This window comes from Condylura cristata, unplaced genomic scaffold (genome assembly GCF_000260355.1).
Source record: "Condylura cristata isolate star-nosed mole 26May11 unplaced genomic scaffold, ConCri1.0 scaffold00027, whole genome shotgun sequence".
Classification (NCBI taxonomy): Eukaryota; Metazoa; Chordata; class Mammalia; order Eulipotyphla; family Talpidae; genus Condylura; species Condylura cristata.
In genome coordinates, this window is record NW_004567128.1 from 27,255,237 (window position 1) to 27,271,633 (window position 16,397).

A 16,397-nucleotide genomic window follows, 5' to 3' on the forward strand; every position below is an offset into this window, starting at 1 on the left:
ACGTTTAGTATCATGTTAAATAATAGTGATGATGCTGGCTGCAGATTCATTTGGCAGGTTGTGACAGAAAGTCCAAAGAGTAATGGTCTAAATGACAGTTTCTTCCCCCATAAAGGACACCTACAGATAGGCCGGCAGTCCAGGCTTGCTAGTCCAGGCTCAGCTCCTTTTGCTGAGCCATCAAGTACCTTGTGCACAGTAGCCTTATAGCATATAACCTTTACTAAGCCGAGGAAATTCTCAATCTTAGTTTGCTAAGATTGATCAGAAATAAGAATTGAACTTCATAAAATTACATGCTTTTCCCCTCTTGTAGCTATTATTTCATAAATTGTGTTACATCTTTGTCATTTTGAGATACACCCTTCTTGATCATGGTATGTATAGATATGTGTATTTTTTACTTTGAAAAAATTTCAGATTTACAGAAAAGTTGCATGTACAATGAAAGCATGTGTATCCTCTACCGAGAAACACTAAATTACAAATGTTTTGCCACATTTGCTTACCCACCTATACCTACCTCCGCCTTATTCCCTCTCCTCATCCCCTCGGCCTCCCCTGCCCCTTTTCCTCCTTTCTGTATCACTTTTTTTTCTGAATCATTTGGCTTAGTAGGTATGATTCTTTAAGTGCTATAGCAGGAATGGTCTAGGAACTTTATCTTACATGACTACAATACACTTTCCAGTATCAGGAAATTTAACATTGATATGATACTTTCATATTCGGTTGTCTTTATTTGTCTCAGTAATGTCCTTTTCCCTAATCCAGCTGTTTTTCCCTAATGCAAGATCCAGTCTAAGATGAACACACATGGCATTGAATGATTCTGTAGTTATAGTCTCCTTTGATTTGGAACATTTACTTAATTTTTGTTGTCTTTTGTGACCTTGACATGTTTCCAGACTATAGACCAGTTATTTTGTAGATATTTCACAGTTTGGGATTTTCTAACATTTACTCATGAATTTTTTACCAAAAAAGACATATGTATGTTTTAGAAGCGCTTATGTTTGATTAGGTATTATATTATTTAGGTTATTTGCATCTGTGTCTGTAGTGAAGTGGTCTAATAACTTTTCTAGTATGTGTCTGATAATCAAGGTAGCCTTGGCACATGAATTGGGACAGTTTTTGCTATCTCTTTATTGGGGAAATCTATATAAGAATAGTAAAAGGTTGGTAAAACTCATCTTTAAAAGTACATTTTTTTTGGTCATTTTGTGTATTTCTGCCAACTTTGGCATTTTATGTTTTCCAGAAAGTAGTCATTTTGTGGACTTCCTCATACATCATGATTCAGTCCAGCCCTCTAGAAATGTGTTAGAACAGGGCCTGACTTTGGAAAGTAACTAGTCAGAGTACTCTGTAGCCAATGAAAAGGATTCCTTACTACCCAAAGCTATTCCCTCCCTGAGTTTACATAGCAAGAGTCAGTACCCAAATTTATTTGGCTTAGATCCTGAATGTCAAGGTTTAGGATTTAACCTAAAGATTTATTCAAATTTGTTTGGCTCCTAAATTCTGGTGACTAGAGTTCAAATAGTAGACAACACACAGGGACACTTTATCAGAAACCTTTTTTTAAAAAACCCTCTTTACCAGCCACTTCTTGTCTAAGCATTTATTATTAAAAAAAAAGCAATTTAGGTTAAAAGATACTTAACCCATTTGTTAATTGTCTTCTAGCTTTATGGTGTTTTGTCACTTTATTATGAAATTTCAAGCAAATAACAAAGTTGAAAGAATTTGGTAGTGAACACCTTTATACCCATCCATGATATTCACTATTAACATTTTACTATACTTGTCACATTACTTGTTCATCTATTTATGATAGTTCTTATACTCTGTATATATTTTTTGAAGCTAGATGAGCAGTTTTATCCTTTTATGACTTCTGCTTTTTTGCTTAGAATGACTTTCCCCATACTTGAGGTGATCACTTTTTTCCCTTATGTTTTCTTTTTGCTATTTTTATAGTTTCGATTCTGAAATTTAAAATTTTTCATGTAATTTGGTGTAAGAAATGAGGTAGGTAAAGAACTTAATTTTCTTATGGGTCAAAAACTTTCTGTAAGAACTAGATAGTGAATATTTTTTAACATGGCAGACCATGTAGACCCTGTTGCTACTACGTGGCTGGAAGGAGCCACAGACTTGGTAAATGAATGGGCGTAGCTGTGTTCCAAGACAATGTAGAGATGACAAGATTTGGCCCACCTGCTGTGGTTTGTGGGTCCCTGCACCAGACAGTTGTTACAACTACTACTTATTAGCTAATCCATTTACCCCCTATTATTTTTTTTTGGCTTAGTCTACATTTCCATGTGTCTTTTTGTATGCTGTGGACTCTGGACAGTTTCAATGGTCTGTCCAATCAAGTTTTAGTTGTTTTTTACCTTAGTAAAAAGTTTTAATCCGGCCCTCCCTGGTGGCACAGCAGGTTATAGCGCAGCACTGTGAAACTGGCTGCAGCCGCTTCAGTGTAAGTTTGTTCCTCTGCCCCAGAGCTGACCCATGTGGTACAGCAGACCTCTCCTGTCTCACCCACTGCTCCCCTCAGCAGTGTACTTCATTGATCTGCCTGTTCTGCTCCCCACTCTGACTATGGTGAATCCTCTTACCACTTCCACACCCCTGGCCTGTACCCCAGTTCTGTATGCATAAATAAATAAATATTTTTTAAAAAGAACTTTTAAAATTTTAATATTAGGTGGGATTCCTCTCCCCTTCATCAGTCTTTTTTTTTTTTTTTAGATTTATTTATTTATGCATACAAGAACTGGGGTACTGGCCAGAAGTGCAGGAAGTGAGAGAATTCACCAGAGTGGGAAGCAGAACAGGCAGATCGACTGAAATAACACTGCTGGAAGGAGCATAGACAAGACAGGAGAGGTCTGCCATGCCATGTGGGTCATCCCCCTGGCTGGGGATGGAACTCGTGCTGCAGTGGCTGCAGATAGCTTCATAGTGCTGTGCTTTAACCCATTGTGCCACCAGGGAGGGCCCTTATCAATCTTCTTTTAAGGAGAATTTTTCCTGACTTCTCTAGTTGTTTTTCATCCTTTGCTGTTGTAGCCGTACTTATGCAGTACATAATGTTTTTGCACATGTGCAGATATATCTGTACATTAAATTCCCAGGAGAATTGTGGGTCAGAGAATCTATGAATGTTTGGTTTTGCAGGCTATTGCCAACTTCTTCTCCATGAGGATTGTTCCATTTTCACGCCTACCAGCAATACAAGAGTGCTTGTTTCCCACACATCCTTGCCAACAGTTTGTTGTCAAACATTTGTACTTTTGAAGACTTGTTGAGTTAAAAACATTCTGCCACAAAAAGGAACTCTCCTGCACTGCTGGTGGGAATGCAAACTAGTACAACCACTATGGAAAACTGTTTGGAGGTTCCTCAAACTGCTAAACATGGAGTTTCCCTACGACCCAGCAGTCCCACTCCTAGGTATCTACCCAAAAGACACAAAAACACTGATTCAAAAAGATACCTGCACCCCCATGTTTATTGCTGCTTTATTTACAATTGGAAAAACATGGAAGCAGCCCAAATGCCCAAAAGTAGATGACTGGATTAAAAAGATGTGGCACATATATACAATGGAATATTACTCAGCAACCAAAAAAAGAGAAACACATGTCTTTTGCAGCAACTTGGATGGAGCTAGAAAAGATCATGCTTAGTGAGATAAGCCAGAAAGAGAAAGAAAAATACCGGATGGTTTCGCTCATAGCAGGAGTATAATGGACCAGAGAAAATAACAAGAATAATGAACAGCCATATACCAGAGACATTTTGTGGGGTGGAGTGGGGAATGGGATCAAAAATGGGGGGGGAGGAAATGCACGGGATTATGGTGATGGCACATGGGTGACTTTGGTGATGGGAAACCTGTGGGGATTACAATTGAGTTGGGAAAAAAATGTACAAAATGATGTAAAAATAAACTGTTATATATAAAAAAAACATTCTGCCACAAATCTTCCCTTACAGAAGAGTTTCAAACAGTATGTGTAGATATACTCCCCACTCCGGGAGATAGAACTTAAATTTTTATTCTCTTATGTGTGGATTGTTCTTTGTGACTCGCTTCTGAAGAATAGAGTATAAAACAGGAAATAGATAAACCTTAACAGTGGAGAAGAAACTGCGCAGATCCCACCATATCCAGATGATCAAGATCAACCTTACCAATGATAAATCATGATGGTATCATGTGCCCCTGGTGGTTTTTTGTAATCAAAAGTCAGCTCACCTATATTGTATCCCTCCCCCAAAAGAAAAGAAAAAAAAACATAATCTCCATAACCTCCAGTTTAATCACAGGAATACATCAGACAAACCCCAGTTGAGGCACATTCTACAAAAATGTGAGCACTCTTCAAAACTGTCAAGGTTATTAACCAGAAACAGACAAAAAACAAACAACAAAAACCAGGGACCACTGGGAAGCGTTCATAAACCAGAGGAGACTGCGAGATCATGATGACTAAATGAAATATGATATCCTGGATTCAGTCCTGAAACAGAAAGACAGTCATTAGTGGGAAAAAATGGTGAAATCCTAATGAGGTCTGTATTTAATTGACTTCTTAGTTTTGACAAGTGTACTTCTGTTAACATTAAGGAAAGCTGGGTGGAGGGTATTTGAAAACTGTTCAGGCTTTGAACTTTTTCTATAAATCTAAAAATACTTCAAATAAATTTGAGTTAGTCAAAATTTTTGCACATCCAAGGACACCACTCAAGAGTGAGAAGAAAAACCATGGAATAGGAGAACATATTTGTAAATCATATATCTGATTATAGGATTAACACCCATAATACATAAGGAACTCCAGCAACAGGGGAAAAAAATCAAAATCAGGCAAAAAACTTAAATAACCATTCCTCTGAAGAGATAGACAAATTATACACGTGCAAAGATGCAAAATAACAAGTATTGGTGAGAATGTGAACAAATTGGAACATTTGTGTTGGTGGAAATGTAAACTGCTGCATTTGCTGTGGCAGTTCCTTAAAAATATATACATATATAGGGCCCTCCCTGGTGGCGCAGCGGGTTAAAGCACAGCACTGAGAATCTAAAGCCACTTCCGCATGAGTTCGATTCCCGCCTGCCCCGGAGGTGACCACATGGCGTGGCAGACCTCTCCTGACCCGCCCGCTGCTCCTCTCAGCAGTGTACTTGGTCCATCTGCCTGTTCTGTTCCCCACTCTGTCTCTGGTGAAGCCTCTCACCGTCCCTGAGCCTCTGGCCTGTACCCCAGTTCTGTATGCACAAATAAATAAATCTTTAAAAAAATATATATACATATATATATAGCATTGTAGTGTGACCCAGTAATTGAATTCCTAGCTGTAAACCCAAAACCGTTAAAAGCAAGGCTCAAACAAGATACTTGTACACCAATGTTAGCATTACTTCCATTGACCAAAGCAACCAGCGGGTAGAAAGAAGTAAGGTATCCATCAACAGCTGAGTGGATAAACAAAATGGTATGTACAGTATGTACATACATAGTCCACCATAAAAGGGAGTGAGATTCTGGTACATTCTACATGAGAAATGAACCTTGGAAATACCATGCTCGGGGAGATAAGCCAGATACAAAAGTAGAGATACATGACTTAACTCACATGAGGTATCTGGAACAGGCAAATTTAGAGACAGAAAGTAGACTAGAGGTTGCAGGGTGGAGTGGTGAGTTATTGTTTAATGGGTACAGAGCTTCTCTTTGGGCTGGAAATAGTGATGAATTTAAACGTTTATTTTTTAAAGTGTATTCATTATAGTTTTAATTTTCATATTTCGTTCTAAGATTTTCTTCTTTTAAAATCAGTGGTGTTTCTCTTCTATAAATTCTATTTCTTTCCTTTCCCATATTTTTTCCCAGTTTATTGTTGTTGGTCTTGACTTCACTTACAAAGGTTTTTGTTTTGTGTATGTGTGTGTTTTGACCCAAGCAGAAATATTTTATGTTTATATTGTTGAATTTAATATTTTCTTCTGTAGCATCTGAATTTTGGTCATAGTTTTTCCTATTTAAAATTGAATCATGACATTATCCCATGTTTTCTTCTATTTTTGTGGTTTTGTTTCTTTCATTTAAATCTTTTATCTGTTTCAAATGTATCCTGATTATGTGTGTGAAGTATAGTCATAAAGTCTTGCACATGCCTATGTTTTTAACCTTTCAATGCAGTTATACTTGGGATCTTCCTATTTTGTAAACAGTGCCTATCTGAGGGCCCTCCCTAGTGGCACAGCAGGTTAAAGCACAGCACTCCAAAGCTAGCCACAGCTGCTTCAGCACGAGTTCTAGTCCCGGCCAGGGAGGTAACCCGCATGGCATGGCAGGCTTCTCCTGACCCATCCGCTGCTCCCCTCAGCAGTGTACCTTGTCTGCCTATCCTGCTCCCCACTCTCTCTGGGTAAATCCTCTCACTGCCCTTGCACCTCTGGCTGTACCCCAGTTCTGTATGTATAAAATATATAAATTTTTAAAATAAACAGTGCCTCTGAATACATACAAGGTACTTCTGCATATTAATTTTGTATCCAGCATCTTTACTGATATTTATTATTATTTATAATCATTTCCAGTTGATTTTCTTAAACTTTGTAGGCATAATCTCGTATCATCTACAGGTAACAGTAACAGTAATTTACCTTCCCTTTTCCAGCTTTTAATCACTGTTCTTTGTTTTCTTGTCTATCTTAGCCAATATCCTCAGAATAATGTTTATATGGTCAATCTAGTGTTATTCCTGACCAGGATTGGGACCCTGCTAATAGTAATTCTACTGCTGTGTCTCTTTGTTTTTTTTTTTTAAATAAACATTTGTTGATTTCTTTTAGAGTAATTTAATTAAATCACTGTCAACAACAAAAAAAATTATTGGACACTTACTAAAGAACTAGGCACTGAGCTAAGTTTAGGGGAATAGGGCAGTGAGCCAAGTAAGTATGATTTCTTTCATTTCCCAGAATTCAACAGTTTTTTGTTTAAAGATTTATTTTATTTATATATACAGAACTGGGGTACAGGCCAGAGGTGCAAGGGGTGAGAGGATTTACCAGAGACAAAAGTGGAGAACAGGACAGGCAGATTGACTGAAGTACACTGCTGAGGGGAGCAGTGGGAGGGTCAGGAGAGGTCTGCCGCGCCATGTGGGTCACCCCCCTGTCCAGGGATGGAACTCGTGCTGCAGTGGCTGAGATAGCTTCATAGTGCTGTGCTTTAACCCATTGCACCACCAGGGAGGGCCCCAATTATTAAATCATGAAAGAAATGCAATTTAAATCAATTTGAGGTGATTATTTTACAGTTGTTACATAGGAGAAATTTTAACAAAACAGCTGCCAATACTAGCAAGGTGATTGTGAATCAGGCAGAGTGGTATAGAACATGAAACTGAGGGATAGAGGTTGACAGGGAGTCTCACCCTGAAAGACCCCACAGACCTTGTAGGACCTTGGTGAGCATTTTGGTGTTTTATCTTAGAATAAGAGGGAGCTACTAAAGGGAGTGATATGACTGGCTTGATTGGCTTGACTTCCTTGAACATTCACCTTGAGATCTAGAGATTGAATGGTAAGCGTCCCATGCCAGTGAAAGCAGACAGGTGTGGACTGGAGAAGTGGGGAGAGAAGATCCTTGGGTTGGATTTGGGAGAGCTTACAGCCAAATTTCCCTATGGGGTTAGGATTTCAGGATTCCTGACGAGGGTGGGCCTGAGGACATCAAGGGAGTGAGTGTGTGGCGGTCACTCTTAACTCTTATACCCTTTGAAAAAGACCCTCTAACTCCTCCCATCTCCCCCCAGAGGAGGTCGTGGAGACAGAACTGGCCGCTATGGAGCCACGGACCGTTCACAGGATGATGGTGGGGAGAATCGCAGCCGAGACCATGACTACCGGGACATGGACTACCGTTCGTACCCCCGAGAGTATGGCAGCCAGGAAGGCAAGCATGACTATGATGACTCATCTGAGGAGCAGAGTGCAGAGGTGAGGACTGGGGAAGGCTGGGCCGGGCACGGGTGGACAGGCTTCTGCAGGGCCTCTGTCTAGCTGTAGCACTGTGTGCAGGTACCTCTTGGCCCTGTGCCTTTGGACTGTGCTCGGTGGCTTTGCCTCACCTGGAGGGTCTGTCCCCATTCCCCTTTCTAAGGATTCCTCTCCCAAATTAGGTCTCCCTCACTTCCATATGCTTGGCTCTGTACTTCTGAGGGCCCCTGGCTACCACCTCTCTCCCTTCCTCCCTGTTATTCAGTTTGAATCCAGGGTTGTACCGCCTGCTCCCAGCTAATTGGGGCACTTGAAGCGCCTTTTTCATGGGACCCGGCGTCTGGGGTTGGGAGGACAACTAAAAATTGGATATCACCATGCAGAGCCACTGTGGGAGGCCAACTGCAGGCATTCTAGAAGTGGTAGAGCCCTAGACAAAAGGGAAAGACTCCCTCAGTCCTCTCCTTTGAGCTCAGGTTAGCCTATTCCATTTTGGAGAGTTAGCCCTGGCCTGATGGGTGAGAGAAGCATGATTCTCAGCATCAGGGAGCACCCATCTGAGGGGAAGAAATAACCTTGCCTTAGGAGAACCCCAGTTTAGGTGGAGGGGGAAGGTCAGACCTCTGTCCAAGCAAGCAGATAACTTTACTATTCAGAGAGATGAGGTGGGAACGTTATTTTTGTAACCCCAGCCCTGGTGGAGTAGAATGTGGTCCTTTAGCTACCCTCTGGGGAATTGGATCCAGTGCAGAGATCCCCATGGTGGGCAGCCAGACTTCGCCAGAGTACTAAGTAGGCCCTTGGGGGGGACCCCTGGGGAAGAGTAGGAGCAGAGTTATCTGGCCCCCTGAAGGAAGGAGGGATTGGACCCAGGCCTGGCCTTCTTAGTCCTAGAAGGGTGGGTTGGGCACCATCCAAGAAGCCAGCAGCCATACTGTGGAGGAGGGGCCTAGTTAGTAATGGTGAGTGTTGGCTAGGTAGAGGACCACGGAGCAAAGGGTGGTGCTGTGGCGCTCGCACCTTCCTGTGTTCCTTCTGGCTGGCTCTGGCCAAGATCTCATGCTATTCCAGTACCAACAATTTAAGGACCCAGGCTCAGGTCCAGACAAGGGAAGCAATGTGTGGCCTTCTGAGGCACAAGGGAGAAAATGTACTAGCTGACTGGGGCTGGGAGAGGAGAAATAGGGCAGGGTTTAGTATACTGAATCCAGACCCTTCCTCCCAAGGAGGTTTAAGCAATGTCTGGTCACCTGCCTATGTGAGCTCTCTCCCATACCAGTACTGCCGCCGGCTTCTCCCCACCCAGGCAGCCCCCCAAAAGTGTCCAGTGGAGGATTTCCAGCCTCAAAACGGTTGCAGTCCATAGTCTCCCCACTCTGCCTGCCCCGAACCTTTAGCCGGAGCCCGCCCACCCCTGGCTTTCAGAGCCTGCCTGCCTCAGAGAGCCAGCGGCCAGCCCCTAGGCCCACCCCAGACTGACTGCCCGTCTGGTGTCTCTCGTCTCATTCTGTCGGCCAGGATTCCTACGAGGCCTCCCCGGGCTCCGAGACTCAGCGTAGGCGGCGGCGGCGGCACAGGCACAGCCCCACCGGCCCGCCAGGCTTCCCCCGAGACGGCGACTATCGGGACCAGGACTATCGGACCGAGCAAGGGGAGGAGGAGGAGGAGGATGAGGAGGAGGAGGAGGAGGAGAAGGCCAGTAACATCGTCATGCTGAGGATGCTGCCTCAGGCAGCCACTGAGGATGACGTACGTGCCCCCCATGGCCCCTGGCAGGCAGCAGAACAGGAGGCCAGGCTGGGTCTCCTCAAGAGCCCTCAACTTCTCCCTCACCCCCAACCTCAGCACCTTTCATCCCTTCTCCCACCAGCTCCTGTCCCCCGACACTGATCTGTCCTTTTGCCAGGCCCCGTTGTCTCCTGTTCTAGAAGGGAAGAGTGTCCAGCAGACTGGCTGGACCAAGGGACTGCAGTGGTGGGTGTGGGAGGGAGTAGAACATTCTTCCCCACATTCCACTGCTCCTCCATTGTGTATATGTTGCTCAAGGGCCAGCCCACCAGGCCCAGTGCTGGGCATTGCCAGTGGCAGAGATAATGCAGAGACCCTGCAGCCCTGGGGGTGGAAAAGTCCCCATGGGATTTTTGAGGTTTCATTCTCATTCCTCCCACCCCACCTTCCTGTGTCAGCAGCATCATATCTTCGCCCTGGCCTGGCATCAGAGCCTAGGGAACCTTTTTTACTTCCTTCGACGCTGCTGACAGCCTCCCTGCCATTTTCTGTGGCGTTCCCTTCCAGTCTCTCTTTTTTCCTATTTCTTTCTCCTGCATACTTCTAATGAGCCCCACCCAGTAAAATGCAAAAGGGGCAACTAAAACAGCCTCCCCACCAGTCTCCCTGATTTCATTCTTGCTGTGCCCCTTGCCTGTGAATCTTCTGTTTAGCTCGTCACTAAAATCTGCCAGCTGCTTATTTTGTCACCGAATCCCACCTGTGTCTCTGAGAGCTTCTCAAGTGTGGCCCTCCTGTTTTGGTCAGGGTCAGGTAGTGCTGATTATTTGTTGAGAATTTATCACAGGGCGGGCCATATGCCAGGTGTGATTTGATCCTCACAGCCACCCTGTGGGAAAGGGATTCTGTATTTCCGTTCTGCTGAGAGGAAGCCATGCCCTCAGCTGTGAAGAGACCTGCCCAGGCCCCCCCAGGGCCAGTGAGTGGCAGAGTGGAGACAGGGTGTGAACCCCAGAGCTGTATCCTGAACTCTCCCTGAACAGGTCGCAGTCCTGATCTGTTCAATCCACTCAAACAAGGATGTCTGTGTGTCTGTGTTTGTTTAATCTTCTCTCTCTAATCTGATGAGGAAACTGCAATCAAAGGCATCAGGACTCCTGCTAGAGCATGCCTGATAAAGGTTGCCACAGGCCAAAGAGGCCATGCCTCAGCTGACCCACGTCCCCAGTGGTCTCTGCAGCCCCCCGTTCTACTTCATCCAGGAAGCTTTCCAGACCCCATGAATATGCTTTTTTGTCTCTGCCCCAAGTTACTGTTCCACTCACAGTCTGGGGCACATGATTGGGATTTACCCAGACCCCATTCCTTCCCAGTTTGCTGTTTATCGCATGGGTGTCTTGATGCAAGGTGGAGGCAGTCCTCTTGTAGAGGGCAGGAATAGCACCCCAGCTTTCCTTGCTTTGTGCACACCAGGAGCCTGTTGTCAGACGCTGCCCATCCTTCTCCAGTTGCTGGCCTGTTTGCTTTCTTACTGTTCTCTGCCCCTGGTAGTCATCATACTGCCACACTTCACCCTGCACTGTGCCCCCTGTTTCCTTTGACTCACTCTCTGCAATTCTGGGGCCGAAAGCTGAGCCTGGGGATGGGTGTGGGTCTGGGGCTGTGGTCACTCCGTGGGGAAGCCCTGAGAGAGGGAGAGGAGACCATGTGCACATCGTCAAGGACCCTCCAGGGTCCTTGGAGACCTCCAGCTGGCCACAGACAGCCAGCTGCCCCCTTGTGCTGAGCCTGCCCCAATCTGTATCTCCCCGTACAGATCCGTGGCCAGCTGCAGTCCCATGGTGTCCAAGCCCGGGAGGTCCGGCTGATGCGGAACAAATCCTCAGGTGAGCTTTTGTTCCCAGTGCCCTGCCCTTCTGCTGGCCAGTCTCAGCCTTCGAGTCTCCCTCCTGCCTCTGCCTTCCCCGACACCCTTCCCACCCTGCCTTCCGGCCACAGCTGGGAATGGGCAGCTTGGGGGTGCCCGCTCTTCTCTTGCTCTCATCCCACTCTCCCAGTTCCAGCCAACAGCCTGGGGCTATTGGGGAGGGGTGTGCATCGATGAGCTGAGCACTCCCCTGGGGATAGGCCCAGGGACAGGCTCTGGGGAACCCTCCTCTCTGAGACTCTCAAATATCTGAGGTGGTAAATTCTTCCCCCTTCCCTGCCCCCCAATATACTACCTTCCCTCTCCTTCCCCTACCCCTTGTTCTCCCCTGCATTTTTCTGGTACCAGCCTATGTCCAGAAAGTTGGTCTGACACGGCCCTGTCCCAAGAAGGGAGGCAGGGGATGGCTCTCCTCCCAGGGCAATCCTGAGGGACAGCCAGGGTTGCTGGCCTCGCTTGTTCCCTCCCTCCCTCTTGCAGGATGCTGGGAACAGGCCTAAGGTTAGCAGGGGGGTGGTGGGGGGAGTTGTCTCTGCAGGATCTCTCACCCAGGCTCCCCAAGGCAGGCACAGTGGGGCCTCACTCTGCCTGGGTTTCTCTCTCCATCTCTCATTCTCCTCCCTCCACATTTCTCTCTCTCCCTCCCTCCCTTTCCTTCCTTCCCTCTCTCTCCCTCTCTCCTCTTTTGTTTCAATTCCGTCTTCCTGTGCATCCTACTGGTTATTCTTTTGGAGACCAAGCATGCCCCCTCCTCCAAACCCCACATCTAAACTCTCCTGTGTGTATCCCAACAAAGGAGGAGAAGCTTTCTTACGGCCTCACCCTGGGTCCCTTTTCCAGTCCTGGTCAGGCCCTCAGTCTCTCTTGGTACTATGTAGGTCTTGTTTTGCTTCACCTCAGCTAAACCACACACTGACAGATTCTGGGTCTCTCTCCCCAAGGTGATGTCCGAGGTACAGCCCTCTCTGTAACTCTGGACATTGCTGCTAGGTGCCCACTGAATTTTTTTGTTTTGTTTCTCATAAGGTTCCCCTGGCTAATCCCAGTCCCCGTTCTCCTGATATCTCAGAGATCCTAGAATGGGTGACTGTAATCTCTCCTCAGCTTGACCCCCAAAGTGACTCCCTGGTAAAGCCCACCTCCCCTGTTCTATAGTGAGGAGGCTGAGGTGACATTATCCCCAACACCTTCCCCTCTCCCCCACCGATTCCTGATGGACCTGGAGCCTTCCCAGCCTCATAGAACAGCCTGCCCCAGCTTCTCCTTTGCTCCTGGTACAGGGCCCTCCTGGGCGCCTGTGGCCTTGTGCTGGGTTCTGCCCTTCGGTTCCTTGTTGTGGTCCATGTGGAGGCAGCAGCCCGCCCATCTGCCTCCTCCTCTGGAGACAGACCGCTGCTTGTACCCTTCCCCTCCCAGCTTCTTCTCTCTGTCTTTCTTCCCAGCTGGTGTGTGTGTCTCCTCCTCGCCTCGCCCCACCTCTACGATTCTGACTTTCTCCCTCCCCTCCTTCCTTCTTGCCCTCCAGGCCATCTCCCTTGCCTCCTACTCCCTAGTCTCTCTCTTATTGCTTCTCTCTCTCCCTTCTTCCTCTCTCCTCTCCCCCTTCCCTTTCTGCCCCCTGGTCCTTTCCCCTCGGGTCCCACCCCCGGGAACACCGTGTGTCCAAAGCTGTTGACTAACCCACTGCGTCTGTATCTGAATGCTGTCTCCAGGTCAGAGCCGGGGCTTCGCCTTCGTCGAGTTTAGTCACTTGCAGGACGCTACACGATGGATGGAAGCCAATCAGGTTGCTTTGCCGCACTTGAACCCCCCCCCAAAACAAATACTACTTTGTAATCGAGCGCTCCCCATCGCCTGATTCTTACGGACACAGTTCCCTGCCCTGTGTCCCATCCCCCACCCCTCTCTCTCCCCTGCTGACCCTCACTATCTCCTCTTCCCATCTCTCGCTACCTACTGGGCTTCCCGCTACCCACTGGGCTTCCCGTCAAGAACCCACACTCACCACCCACCCCCTTCCTGCCGCCAGGCACTAGCTCTGCCCCTCCACCTCTCCCTGCTGAACTTCCAGAGAAAGGGCTGCCAGAGGGGGTGGGCCTTATTCAAGGTTCCCACTCCCAGGAGGCCACCCTGCTCTGGGTCTAGCCAGAACCAGGACTTCAGGCACCACTGGATATCCAGCCCCTGGGCACTCTAGCCGTTGGTACTTTAACTCGCAAGTCCCTTTTCGCCAGCTCCCTGCATGTGAGTTTGACACTTTGATTTCCATGAGAGAGGCCAGCACTGGCCTGTTGATCAGAGTACCGGTCGAGTGTGGTAGTTCATCCACCTGAACTTACTTCTGTTGCCCACGTCTCCTGCTGCACCCACCTCCCCCAGGAGTCACCGCTCCCTCTCCTGCTCCGCTTGGGGCCACCCTGCCTTCTCAGCAAGGAGCCATTCGGGCAAGGAAAGGGAGCCCACCCCTCAGCCCCGCTTGCTGGCGTGGTGTGGGGCACTGGTGGAGAGCCTGGGGGCAGGGGCAGATGTGGTGGAAGGGGGTTCAGCAGGGGTGGCCCTGTGAGGCCGTCGCTGCCCGTCCATAGGTGCTGGTCCATCGGCTAGTGCCGTGGGCCCAGGACCCAGCCAGCCACGGAGGACAGCCTCACAGCAGGGCTTCCAGCTTTTACATATGGCTCTTTCTTCTTCCCCTTCTCCAGCACTAGCGCTCGTGCGCTCTGCTCTCTCTCTTTTTCTCTCCCCTCCTCTCCCTCCCTCCCCTCCCCTCTCACCCCCAAGTGTAGCCTGTGTAGTGCTGGCCCTGGGAGTGGCCTGGCAGTGACAGGGCTGAGTGGGGGGGTTTCTCCCACTGTCCGGCAAGCGTCGGCCAGCCGAGCACTGTGTGCCTGGTGGCATGTGTTCACGTGTGCGTGCGCGTGCCCGGAAAGGCAGCAAACCGCTGTGCCCAAGGGCTGTGGCGCCTTCCCTCCCTCCTTCCCTTCCTTCTTCCCTCGTCCGTTCTCCGACCTCCCTCCGCTCCCTGTCCCTCATCCATCCAGCTGAAGGGCTCGCTCACTCTCTTCTCCTGTGCTGAGACGGTGCGTGGGGCACTGCTGCCTGAGCCTCACTGCAGTCTGCTTTTTCCCACAGCACTCCCTCAACATCCTGGGCCAGAAGGTGTCCATGCACTACAGTGACCCCAAGCCCAAGATCAATGAGGACTGGCTGTGTAACAAGGTACAGGGGCGGTGGGCAGCAGTTACCATGGATAGAGGCACCGGCCGCAGTGGCGGCGACATCTGTTTCCCTGGGTCCTCTGAGGTGGCCTGGGCTTTGAAGACCAGCTCAGCTCAAGTAGCCTCTGTGCCTTGCCACCCACCCCTCAGTGTGCTGTGCTTCACGTGGTGTCAGGCTCTGCCTTTGTGAAGAACTGTCTTGCCCAAAGCTCGGGAAAGTTTCCACAAATACTTACCTAACTGACTTATGATTGTGGGGACATAACATGGTGGATGAAATGTGGACTTCAGGCAGTTCTCGTCCCAAGACTGTCCACCTGTGTCTGTGCAGGTGTCTCTGTAACAAACCTGCCCCTTTCAAATGCAGCTCTCTTTCCACCTGAGTCTGTACACTTTCTTCTCCCTTGTCTCATAAACCTGCCCTTCGATATATACAAATACACACACACATTATACATGTGTACGTGTGTGTATGTGTATGTACATATATGTATATGGACTTCAGAGCCACTCGGCTACAGCAAGACTCCCAGGTCTGCCTTGATTTTAGTCCAACTTCTGAAACTCTTTAGCTCTCTGTCCCCATCTTTGAAACTTGAATACTAATGACACTTCTCCCCAAGAGGATTGGGAGGGTTAAAATGTGTTGACAACAAGGTAATACTCTGAACAGTTAGTTGAGTGTCAGCTGTTACCCTAAAGGAGAAAAACTGGGTATTCTGAGCACCTCTTTCAGGTGACCCAACCGCTCTGACAAAGTCATGTGCACCTGAGACTGAGGGCAAGGTTTTGCAGTTGTATTTCCTAGGAGGAAGGTGAAGTTCAGAGAGGTAGAACTCCGGGGGAGACTTGAGCTTGTGACTTTCTACTGACCTCAGGGGCAGGGTCTACCCAGAAGCCAGCTTTGTAAGCAGCCCTGTCGCAGCCACCTGACTCCACGGCCCCCTCATTCAGCTGGCTGCCAACCCTGACCCCGACAGGGAGGACTGAGAGCTTGCAGGGGTTCTGACCCGCTCCCCAAGAGCTCGGCCTAGGAAGTGGTGTAGCATCTGTTACAAAGACCATGAGATGAGAGGGCAGGTGTCCGTGTCTCTAGAGAATTGGGCATAAAGTGACAGTGGAACCACATCCTGCCCACATTTTCATATACTCCTGGAAGCCAGGGAATTCTCTTCCTTTCTTGTTACCTTGCACATCTTGTTGGCCTTCAGGTCTTGACAGTCAGTTCCATCACAGAAATGCCACCTTCCCTCCCTTACCACCTTCCCTTCCTTACTGGCTCAGGCCAGTCCCCTCAGCTAAGTAGTCACTGGATCCCTCTCTGGTATGTTGACCTCCTGGGCTCTTTCTCCTGCCCTCCCACCTGTACCATTCCCCAAAACCACCTCTGACCATGTTCCTCTTTCGTTGCTGAAAACCTCTTAACTACTCTGAGCCCAAGAATGATGGTTCCTCCAGTGGCATCTTCCCTGTCCAGCCTCGGCTTTTCCCT

The 16,397-nt window shown here is 47.9% G+C and overlaps 2 protein-coding genes across 9 annotated transcripts in view; one reads left to right on the forward strand and one right to left on the reverse strand.

The window, feature by feature from the left end:
• The window catches only part of ZNF41 (zinc finger protein 41), a 722,252-nt gene that overhangs the window by 516,892 nt on the left and 188,963 nt on the right, over positions 1–16,397 (reverse strand). The window lies entirely within an intron of this gene.
• Positions 1–16,397, forward strand: part of RBM10 (RNA binding motif protein 10) — a 28,002-nt gene that overhangs the window by 5,207 nt on the left and 6,398 nt on the right. For 5 of the 8 annotated variants that reach the window (XM_012730253.1, XM_004689976.2, XM_012730254.1 and 2 more), the window contains exons 3-7: positions 7,852–8,035; positions 9,554–9,784; positions 11,580–11,649; positions 13,403–13,476; positions 14,820–14,906. In XM_012730253.1, coding sequence (XP_012585707.1) covers positions 7,852–8,035; positions 9,554–9,784; positions 11,580–11,649; positions 13,403–13,476; positions 14,820–14,906 — 646 coding nt within the window. The remainder of the gene's footprint in view (positions 1–7,851; positions 8,036–9,553; positions 9,785–11,579; positions 11,650–13,402; positions 13,477–14,819; positions 14,907–16,397) is intronic. The other 3 variants (XM_012730256.1, XM_004689979.2, XM_004689980.2) reach the window with 1 other exon arrangement.